The 11,455-nt window shown below is 45.2% G+C and overlaps 2 protein-coding genes across 3 annotated transcripts in view; one reads left to right on the top strand and one right to left on the bottom strand.

Moving 5' to 3' along the window:
- The first annotated feature begins 1,458 nt into the window (after positions 1 to 1,458).
- On the top strand, positions 1,459 to 2,412 carry LOC142055707 (taste receptor type 2 member 9-like). The gene has a single exon (XM_075089828.1). It carries the CDS (start codon positions 1,459 to 1,461, stop codon positions 2,410 to 2,412), a length of 954 nt encoding a protein of 317 aa, XP_074945929.1.
- Positions 2,413 to 5,017: 2,605 nt separating this feature from the next.
- The window catches only part of ANKRD66 (ankyrin repeat domain 66), a 12,060-nt gene continuing 5,622 nt past the window's right edge, over positions 5,018 to 11,455 (bottom strand). Inside the window, exon 4 of one of the 2 annotated variants that reach the window (XM_075086660.1) lies at positions 5,018 to 8,000. In XM_075086660.1, the coding sequence (XP_074942761.1) occupies positions 7,820 to 8,000 (181 nt within the window). In that variant the 3' untranslated portion in view covers positions 5,018 to 7,819. The other variant, XM_075086659.1, reaches the window with a different exon arrangement.

Genomic DNA, 11,455 nt, shown 5'->3' with positions numbered 1-11,455 from the left:
CATCAGCACCTTTCCCCCAGAGGCACAATCACAAACAATCCCATAAAACCGGGGCCACAAGAGAGGAAACAAACTGCATTCACTGAAAGGCATCCACCAGCTCCCAGCCCACTTGTCACAGGACCAGCAGAATGGGGGCTGCAGGAAGAGAAACTGCCAAATCAGCCTCCTGAAATGCAGTTTGCAGGGGAAGAAAATCTACTAGTGGTCAGCTGGCACAAACCAGCCCTGACTCACGGACTCCAGGGCATAGACCAAAAAGAAAAGGAACGGATTTGCCTCCTTGCCACTCAGTCCGTAAAACTTCCACCCTCTTTAGACGTGAAGGCAAGGACAAATGAGATAGAGAGCAAGGTGCTGTTTAGTCCTCAGCAAAAAAATGCAAATAGAAGCATGTGATAATAACATTCAAAGAGCAGTGCTTGCATTTATACACCCCAGAAAACAAGTGCATCATTCTGAAGACAGAAAATGCTGGTGGTTTATTTCTTGTAGCTATAGAGCTATTCACTGTGATTTAAATTTTTCCTGATTACACACCACAGCATCAGCCAAGATCTAGTTGGTAACTGTGGTCCCGATGTGCAAAGGCCAGTGTGCAAGATCCTGTACAAACCTGAAGTCTATAGGCAGCCCATGCCCTACAGAGCTTAACACACCTTGTCTGTTAAAAAAAACCCACAGTTTTCAGGACTTAAAGTCATTTGGAAGCCTGAAGGTATTTCAGTGTGGCAGGAACCCAGCATGGTTCCATCCCTAAATCTCTTCACATTGCTAGCTAGAGTTTTGAACCCTGGTAGAGGGACTTGTACTTATTTTTGCCCTTTTCTTTTCTATGCTTCAACTTAAACCTTTAAAAGAAAGTCCTGCTTTCCCTTCAATGCCCTCCCCGACCATGTGGTTCTTCACTTACAATTAAGGCATTACCATTGGGAAATCCAACATGGATTTTGGTGCCATGGAGGATCAAAAAGAACTCCAGTTTCCGGCACCTTGGTTGAATTTTGCAGCCCCTGGGCTCCCGGACGAAAGAGCACAGTGACTTCCCTGACTGTGCTTTCCTGAGCACACCCCTCTGCGTGAGCATCATAGGTGACAGGGGCAGAAAAACCCAGATCGTGAATCCTGACAGTGATCAAACATGGGACAGTCATTAAATCACAACATTGTCCACTGCAGAAAAACATCTACATTGTTTGTGTCACCCAGCACAGCTCTTCTGAACCGAAATTCAAATATTGAAGACTGACACTGATACCAGGTAAGGGAATACCCAGCACATTTACATTCCTGCACCTGCCCTGCTCTGAATAGGAGCAGCACCAATCCCCACCATCAGCACCTCTATAAAGCTCCTGTTTCCATACAAGACACTCAGGAAACAGCAGCTGCTAACCTGCATTAAGCATTGGTACAACAACCTACTTTTCAGCACAACATCACTACCCACCTTGGAGGATGGAAGCTTGTTACTCTCGAGACAAATTTAATGCCACTTCATACGATGTCATGGCTATGGTCATCATCACAATTCAGGCATTTGCTGGCATGTGGATAAACACTTTCATTGTTTCTGTGCTTTGTATCACTTGGGTCAAAAGGAAAAGCTTTAACTCCAATGAGAAGATCTTGCTGTTGCTGGGATGCTCCAGGTTTTGGTATTTGTGCATCACATGGGTATATTTCTTCCTTTCAATAATTTATCCCTGGTGCTTTTACGTTCAACCCATACCCCAACTATTTGCAGCCATTCAAAGCTTTTTAAATTCTTCCAACTTGTGGGTTTCTGCCTGTCTTTGTGTGTTTTATTGTATAAAAATTGGAAATTTCAAGCACATCTTCTTCATCTACCTGAAAGTAAAAGTTGACAGGATCGTGCCACGGCTGTTGTTGGGTTCAGTGCTTTTATCCCTGGCCATCTGCATCCTTGTCTACAAGATCAGTGATGAAGTGCACTGTAACAACCTCAATTCCACCACCCTAGGAAATTTCTGGAAACTGAATGTCAGAGTGAATAAACATTTTTTCCCTATTCTTTTTATCAGTGGCTTTGGATTTGCCACGGCATTCACGGCAGTAATGTTTTCTGCCCTGCCTCTCCTCCTTTCTCTCTGGAGACACAAACGCAAGATGCAGACAAATTCAGTGAATAACCTCAGCATGGATGCCCACATCAAAGCCATGAAATCTATTCTGTCCTTCTTCCTCATTTACAGCATTAACTTTACGTGTTTGGTCTTGACACTGATTTATTCCACGAAGAAGAAAAATCCTGTGATGCTTCTCATTTTAGTATTTCAGTATGCTTTTCCGGCTGTTCATTCCCTTATTCTGATTTTCAGCAATCCCAAACTGAAAAAGACACTGCTAAGGACTCTGTCCTGTGTGAAGTGCAAGGTTTGCATGAGGTAGGAACTGTAATAGAAGCCGGAGCCCATTAAAAGTGTTGATATTTTAATTATAAAACTCAAGTAATTTAATCTCTAATGTAACTCCAGCCAGTGTAGAAGATTCAGACGTTCTATCTTCACCATCTAAGTTAAGAAAACAACTAAAATTCTTTGAAGTAAATTATTATGAGTTAAATTATTATTATAAATTGATTTAGGTAATTTTTGAGTTAAATTATTGTCAGTAACAAAGCAATTTAGACCTTGTATATGGGCTAGCTGCAAAAGGGGACTAATAATACTGCAAACCTAAAAATGTTTTGGTATTTTCTGATTGAAACTACTTAACTAAACAACATGTTTAGATCTATTTTGTTTTACATTTATTTCTGCTGTGGCTGTGTACTTTGTAATATTATGAGTTGTATCACTATCTTGCATTGGTTTATAACTTATGTGTGAATACGTTAATCACTATCATTCTCCAGAGGTCATTACCGACCTATAAACAGCAGTGCAGAAATGGCCTCGGGGTGGACAAGTGGGGTGGAGACCCCACTTCCCACGCCAGCCTTATGTGCCCTCTCTCTGCCCCGCTTCATGAAAAAGCATGATTTCCCCAGCTCTGTGCAACTGCTCTCCTGGACTGCTTTTACTTTTTTTATGAGCTCTGCTTTTACCAATGGACTCTGGCTCTGTATACCTCCGAGGAAGGTAGTTTTAGTGCAAAATATGGTGTAGAATAAAGTCATGCTTTCATCTCGCAGCAACCCATGGGCAGATGTACAGGGTGTTCGTAGCAGGTGCTGGCATCTGGGGGGTCCGGGGGGATCTCTGTGAGGCAAGGTCAAGGCTGCCCTGTGCCTGGGAAAGCCAGTTCCAGACAGCTCCAGTGGGCCCACTGCAGGACACAGCTCAGCCCATCAGTGATGCTGGTGGCACCTCTGGGAAAAGATGTTTAAGAAAGGAAAAAAACACTGCTGGCAGTGAGGAGTAAGGAAAATTGTGAGGAACATCCTGCAGCAAACAGGGTCAGAGAAGGAAGGGGAGGAGGTGTTCCAGGTGCCAGAGCAGGTATCCACCTCCAGCCCATGAAGAACCCCATCCCCAAACACATAGATGTCCCCTGAAGGACTGCAGTCCATGGGAGGGACCCATGCTGGAGCAGGGGAGGAGCATGAGGAGGATGGAGTTGAAGAGACATGTATTGTTATGGTTTAACCTCAGCCAGCAACTAAGCACCACGCAGCCACTCGCTCACTTCCCTGCGGTGAGATGGGGGAGAGAATCAGAAGAGCAGAAGTGAGAAAACTCATGGTTTTAGATAAAGAGAGTTTAACAGGTAAAGCAAAAGCTGCGTGTACAAGCAAAGCAGAACAAGGAAATAATTCACCCCTCCCCATGGGCAGGCAGGTGTTCAGCCACCTCCAGGAGAGCAGGGCTCCATCACATGTAACAGTGACTTGGGAAGACAAATGCCATCCCTCTGAATGTCCCCCACCTTCCTTCTTCTTCCTCCAGCTTTACATGATGAGCATGACGTCATATGCTATGGAATATCCCTTGGGTCAGTTGGGGTCAGCTGCCCCAGCTGTGTCCCCTCCCAGCTTCTTGTGCACCCCCAGCCGCTCGCTGGTGGGGTGGGGTGAGGGGCAGAAAAGGCCTTGACTCTGTGCAATCACTGCTCAGCAGTAATTAAAACATCTCTGTATTATCAGCACTGTTTCCAGCACAAATCCAAAACACAGCCCCATACTAGCTACTATGAAGAAAATTATCTCTATCCCAGCCAAAACTAGCACAGTTAGGAACTCACTGCAATCCCCATTCCTTGTCCCCATGTGCGACTCAGGAGGCGGTAGAGAGGCTGGGAATGAAGGAGTGAAGCTGAGCCTGAGAAGAAGGAGCGGTGGAGGTAAGGTGTTCTAATTTTGTCTTTGTTCCTCATCATCCTACACTATTTCCAATTGGCAATAAATTAAATCGATTTCCCCAACTGGAGTCTGTTTTGCCCATGACGATAACGGGTGAGTGCTTTCCCTGTCTTTGTCTCAACCCATGAGCTTTTCCATCTTATTTTCCACCCCTGTCCTGTTGAGAAGTGAGACTGAAGGAGCAGCTGCGTGGGTGTCTGACAGCTGGCCAAGGTCAACCCACCACAGCAGATTACCTAAAGAGGAAACAGTTCCAACATGAACAGAGCAGAAACTGAATCGTTCGTTTCTTTCACCGGCTCAAGCCCAGAGGGATGTCTTACCTCGTGCCAAGTGCCAAGCGTGCATTTTTCGTGCATCTTGGCAGGTTTTGTTTCTGCTTTTGTTTTAAAACACTCACCCAGAAGGAGTACTTTTGCCAGTGTGGAGCCCAAACCTCAGAGGCCTCCTGAAGCTCTGCAGAGTTCAGACATACCCAAAATGATCTCCAGGGAGCCATGTCAGGTGTAATATCAGGTCTGCTGGACATGGATTCACTCTACAAGAGGCCCCCAAGCTTTCTCTCTGCCATGTTTTCGAGAACAACTTTAATGTATTTCTACTAGCAGAAGGCTCCTCAGACCTTCCGTTACCCTGATAAAGGAGATGTGGTCATCTTGTAAGAAAACAGAGCGAAGGACTCACTAATTTCTATGTACTCTTTATTAGAAATCAACACAGGAAGAGTTTCTGCTCAGAGAACATGAGTGGCCCTGGAATGCTAATTTGAAAAGTTGAAGTGAAGGAGAAAAAGCATAGTTTGTAACCTTTTTATTTTAAGGGTTGCCTTTTCTGTGGGCAGAAGAGCACTCCCTTCCCTCTTTCTCTCCATCCCCACGAAAAATGAAAGAGGAAGAGGTTAATAAGAAAGTACAAGAAAGTGTTTTCAAGCCATTAGCTTTCACTCTTTTCTGGCTTTTCCTGCAGTAGTAAAGCAGAAAATTACATTCATGTTGTTCCCCTGAAAAGAAAAGGTTTGGGTTATCTGGTCAAAATTAGACCCTCAGAGCCTTTAGCTCTTTGGCTTTAGCTGCAATTTAGATCAGATGCCAAATTCCACTGCGTTCCACTTCCACAGCTGGAGACATCCTGCACCACCCACATTTCCTGAGGGAGGCAGACCTTAAACATCTCATCTAGACACATCTCCCCAACTGAAAGGCCTTTAAAGGACAGGCACCACCCACCTCCCTTCTTTCCCTGCTGTTGCTGAATGCAGTTGATCCTTTAATATTACAGTCCAAACCACTTTCACAAAAAGACCATGGAAAATCCTTCTACTCTCTACATCCCATGCAACGTCACCCCTCAGAAGCTCACATACCGCAAGACTCAACAGGCAAACCCAACATCTTGCAGATGTTCTCACACAAAAGAATGCAGCCCCAGAAAACTATACTTTCTTCCTGGAGTTACTTGAAGAAGGGCAACGAAGCTGGTGAAGGGTCTGGAGAGCAAGTCTTGTGAGGGGTGGCTGAGGGAACTGGGTTTGTTTAGTCTGGAGAAGAGGAGGCTGAGGGGAGACCTTATCGCTCTCTGCAACTACCCGAAAGGAGGTTGTATGAGGTGGGTATTGGTCCCTTCTCCCTTATCCCAAGTCATTAGGGATAGAACGAGAGGAAATGGGCTCAAGCTGCATCAGGGGAGGTTTAGATTGGATATTAGGAAAAATGTCTTCACTGACAGAGTGGTCAGGCACTGGAACAGGCTGCCCAGAGAGGTGGTGGAGTCACCATCCCTGGAGGTGTTCAAAAAACATGTAGATGTGGCACTTTAGGGTACGGTTTAGCAGAAATGGTGTTGGGGTTGACGGTTAGACTTGATGATCCTAGAGGTCTTCTCCAACCTTAATTACTCTATGATTCCATGATTCTATCTCCATGAAACCCCCATGAACATGATCCCTAACACAGCATCATCCCCTTGCCATGCACCAGCCCTGTCCAGCTGGCATGGGAGGAGACAGGTTATAAAACACCATGGCCACAGTGCACAGCCCACGTGCTAAAGTTGCTCTCTGGAGAGAGATGCAATGGTGTGCCCAGCTCTGGGGAGAATGTTCCTCAACTACAGAATGCTCCAGCAACTGGCCTCAGGGCTAGAAACAGGCCTGTTTAGATTATCAGCATGGCAATAGGCACTTTGTCCCACGATATGTTTCCACTTGCACTGTCACTAATTCAACAGCCAGGCCAACTGTGATTGGAGTTGATGTTTCATATGCCTTGGAAAGTGCAAATGACAAAAAACAAAGCTGGGACTTGACTCATTTGCCCAAACAGAGCCATCCTGAGTCATCTGAAAAGTCCCTAGGGTATCTGAGACATCAGCACAGGGTTGGCAGCTACAGGACAGGATCTTCTGGAGACCTACAGGGTCAGCCTGGGTATTCGAGAGCACCTCAGGTGGCATTAAATACCTCTATGTAGATGGATTAATGAGTCCCTGGAAATCTAGAAGAAGGAGATTGATCACAGAGATGTTGGTTACAATTGTAATGCCAGAGTGTTGTGTGGAGAGTGGACATCTGTAACTAAGGCACACCAGAAGGACCAAGTTTGGGAAGGACAGGGGAAGGGAGGCAGACACATAAAATATGTCAGAAGTCATTAAAATGGCTGCCCAGTGCTTGCATGGTCTGGAAAATTGGCTTGGGTCAAATTCAAAACACTTCTTGTGATTGAGAAGTAAAACGGTTAAAAATGGTTTTGCCAGGGGAAGTGCTGATGAGCAGAGGGATAGCTCAGGATAAGTTCCACAGCATTCATATCAGCATAGGCATAAAAATGCTGGGGGCACTGCTAAAAATAAAGCAGTGCTCTAACTGCCTCGGCAGTCACAGATGACTGGAAGCAGCAACGAGGGAGCACGTTTTCACTTTTGCTTGGCCAGGAATGATAGATACAAGCTGTTAGACTCAACGTGTCCAGCAACAGGTCAACATCAGAGTCTCCCCTTCAGCCAGAAGAAGCAACTACACCTCAGTCACAAAGAAAAGAGAGGCACCACCAGAGGCTACAAGCCCCTGTGGAGCCTCCTGGTTGACTCAGGACCAGAAGCAAATAAGCAAAGGCCACCGACATCACTAGGGAGAGCAGAACCAGATGCTTTCATGAATCAATTAGGAGCAAAAACATTTCCCTCGCAGGCAATATAAGTAATTGCTGTCATTTTTGCAAATTTAAGCATTTCCATGACTTAGAGTATTAGTATATTTAAACATCTTCTGTCTGCAGTTTTCTGATATTTGAGATCTGGTATGTATAGACACACAGACAGAAGCACTTCTATCTGTTCCCTATCAATGGCAATATTTACAGTACATCACAAAATGCATTCTTGTGCCCATCTGCTTCTCCTGTTCATCCATAGTTCACCCTGCAGATGCACCTGAGGTCTGCCAGTGTGTTTGCTCTGCATTGCAGGTTCTCAGTGGCACCAAACAGGCAGGGCACATTACTGCTTCCCCCTTTTTTTGCGATTTTTCTTTTGAGCAGAGGATGTGTAGCTCTCCTGAGAAAACATTGGGTTTCTCTCAAGCTCTTCTTTCTTGAGCTCCCAGTCTTCATCTCTCTGGTCTAAGGGGATTCCTTTCATTGCAGCTGCCCTGCGATAGTTTCTGCTCTCCGCTTCTGCTCTGGGGAAGAAAGCAAGAGTGCATCTTCAGGTACTGCAGCACAGCACAGTCACACCACCGTTCACGAGCAGCCCATCTACAGGAACAGGAGTTCATTATATTGGCCTGGTCAAAACACTGTTGCCAGCAATATATGAGAAAATACTGAGGGTCCAAATCCAGCAGCATTCATCACCCCAAGCTACCAGGTACTCACTGAGAGCTGGGCTGAAGTGGGAAACCTTTGGTAAGGATCTACAATGAGACCGGACTTTTACTGTTGGAAGCATAATTTTAACCATGCAAAGCTCTCAAAGATTGATCTTGCGAATTTGTGTGCTATTAAACAGACTTAAGCCTATTTAATGCAATTGTACAGGGTACATTAACTCGCTGCACCACAACATTTGAGTTTTCTTTTATTTTTGTACTGCTCATTTGTAAGTACTAGAATTCTCAATGCCAAAATATCAGATCTGAAGATGGCTGGAATTTGGGAGGATTTGTACATAGTTATTCTTCACAGATGACCTTTTAGCATCAGAAATTATCTAATCTTAATACAATTCAGCCCTGAAATTTTGCTAAACTTTGCATTTAAATCCAGGACTAAACTTGACAATTCATCCCCATTTCAGTTTTTTAAGTAATACCTTGAGTTAAGCAGTGTCACAGAAGTAAGGCTGTGTTGTGGAGGTTCAGGTTTTGCATGGGAAAACATTATGTAGAAGATACCATTTCCCCCAACACAATATTTCCATATGCAAATCATTCACAACTCTCCTTTGGTTGCTGGGGGGTTTAGCTCTGTTTTTAAAGTTGTCTCCGTGATTTCAAGTGTGTGAAACTACTTAAAACACTTGTCAGACAGTGAACCATCATCCATCCAAATCAGCAGTGAGTTTGCTCTTGGCATCTTTTCTCCTGTTGCAGAGGTCTGATTTTGTAGGTACTCAGTATTTACGGAGCTCTATCAAAAATACCACCAAATACTTGGGAAAATTTTTTTTTTTTTCTGTAATATGGCAGCACTGTCACATCAGTGCAATGCTCTCCTGGCTGACAGCATGGAGCAAAGCCAGCAGCTCCACACAGAGATGCACTGCATAGCGTGGGCTTCCTGTGTGTATATATATATACACACAGACACACAAACATATGTATGTGGGGTGCATATAATATATATACGTATATACATATGCATATATATACACCCTGGGCTTAGAAAGCAGGAGCCTTTGGCGCAGTTTCAGTGCTCAGCACTTTGCAGAGCAGCTGGCAGCAGGCACAAGCCATGGGTCTCTGTGTCACCTCAGTGCAATTCCCGGCAGCTCTCACAGCACCCAGAGTAAAGCTCTTCTCATGGAAAACAAAATCTGATGCAAATTATATGCCTGTTTCTCAGAAGCAGCTGTGTTTTGAAGGTTGTTTCCTATTCTTTGCATGTCCATGCAAATCCTGGTGAGTGGTACAGATGCTCTGTAGCAGAATATTCCTAATATTTACATGTTAGTAATATTTACATGTCAATACATGTAATATTTCCATGTTGATGCAAACAGTCCCCAGCACAGAGTAGTCGCCCAGCCCAGGTAGGCAGACGTATGTTCATGGAGCCAGCAGCACATGGGCTCAGACCACGGTGGTGCTAGTGGGGGCTGGGTTGGAATTTAGGAAGAATTTGGATGCTCATAGCCCTGTTTAGATATGCATGTCAGCCCTCCCCTCGGCACAGGCTGTTATTTTAAAAATTGCCTTTTCCCTCTTTTTGCATGACAGGCAAATATCCACAACTGATGGTGATGCTCTGTAACAAAATACCCCGCATATTTACATACCAATACCACAGACACCGTGAGCAGAGGGCTGACCTACTCTGTGTGCGCAGCACTAGCATGCAGACACACACGCTTCATTTTCTGCCTGCAGTGCACAGCAGTACTGCCCAGCTCCCGCCGGAGCCGCAGAGCACTGCCTGACCGTGGACACCGCCTCTGGGACCTTCTGCACACCTGAAGGAGTAGAAGGTAACCTTGATTATATTACAAATGCCAGTAATTCTGCCCAGTTACCTCCAAGTTTGCTGATGTGAGGAGGTGAAACTGTTGCATGAGGGTGAAGGCATCCACTGTGGTTGTAAATTATAGTGGTTGGGCTGAAAAAAGGGGTTCCTGAGCCCCAGGGATAAACTCTTGGCTGCCCACAGGTTGCATTATGGCTGTGAGGTGGTCATACAGGCTTTGTGTGTCTTTACAAAATGTCCTAGGCATGGCATATGCATCTTCCCAGTGATTAAGTTCTCCCAGCCACGCTCCTGGCTGAGCCACCCAGACGCAGGGCAAGTCATGTCATTATGCGGCCCTGAAAGACAAGTTTTCCCCCTCAAATTAGTCATTCACCTCCGAAAACCCTCCATCAGCTACATGACTTGCCCTAGACTGTTGCCTAGGTGGCTCAGACTGGGGTGTCAATCATCCTGCCAATCATTCTCCCAGCCACCTCCACCAGCACAGGTGCTTCTGCCTGCCGCAGGCATCGCCCGTCGGCATCCAGGCAACTCCCCAACCCTTGCTGTCACCTCACCACCGCGGCTCTGGTGCACAGCCAAGTGCACGGCAAATGCTACAGACTTGGCAGGACTCGCTAAGCAGGATTTAATGGTGAGATTAGTGCAAAAGCGATAGCAGTGGATAGGTAAGCAATTGCTATAAATGATTAATCGAGGGCAACAAGCGTGCAGAATTTTCACTCTCTAGGATAAGCAATATTTACCTGTTCTGATATAGAAACTAAGCAAACCAAGAACTGAGAACAGGATAAAGGGAAAATTCTCCTCTGGAAGAAAGTGTACCATTCTCAAAGGACTGGCAAACCTGAGCTTATCCCAGCTAGGGTCTAGGTAGTGAAAAATAAAACTATGTTTATTAATAAACTGTTTTAATAAACTTTTTAAACAGCTGCTTGCTGTTTAAGTTTATTTAAACTGAAGGTCTAAGGGCAATAAGAGCTGATTCTTCTATGTGGAAGGAGGGTGATGAGTAGTGAGGGTTTGCAGCATGTCAGATCCATAAACAGGGAGGCTTTAGCTGTAAGGTGCCCTGGATGCGGGGTGGGTAAGTAAGACGCAAAGGTCCCATCAGCTTCCATAATAGCCAGAGCTTAGAAACAGGAACGAGTGGCACCCCTAGAAAAAATTTTGGGTTCTGTACAGGGGGATTTCAGACAGTTTGGGTGTCTTTTCAGTAGAAACCAACAAGCTGTAGAAGTATAGCAAAAGGACAACAGTACTTACAGAAAGGTTTACGTGGATTAAGGAAAGGTGGAATTTGGTAGGCACTGGCCACCTCAGCCATTTGCCCAGCCACCACGCCTGATTGTGCATTTGGCAGCTCTTGTGCTGAACTGGCAAGCTGGGGACTTTGAGTTGGATATGCATCTATAAAAAAATCCATTATTTGTATGGTGCCAAAGCGGTC

Source organism: Phalacrocorax aristotelis, chromosome 3 (genome assembly GCF_949628215.1).
Source record: "Phalacrocorax aristotelis chromosome 3, bGulAri2.1, whole genome shotgun sequence".
NCBI lineage: Eukaryota > Metazoa > Chordata > Aves > Suliformes > Phalacrocoracidae > Phalacrocorax > Phalacrocorax aristotelis.
The sequence above is the reverse complement of the archived record's forward strand: the minus strand, read 5'-3'. Positions and strand labels throughout refer to the sequence as shown.

Excerpts from the sequence above, each read along its gene's own strand:
- LOC142055707 (XM_075089828.1), top strand. The coding sequence starts at position 1,459 with ATGGAAGCTTGTTACTCTCGAGACAAATTTAATGCCACTTCATACGAT.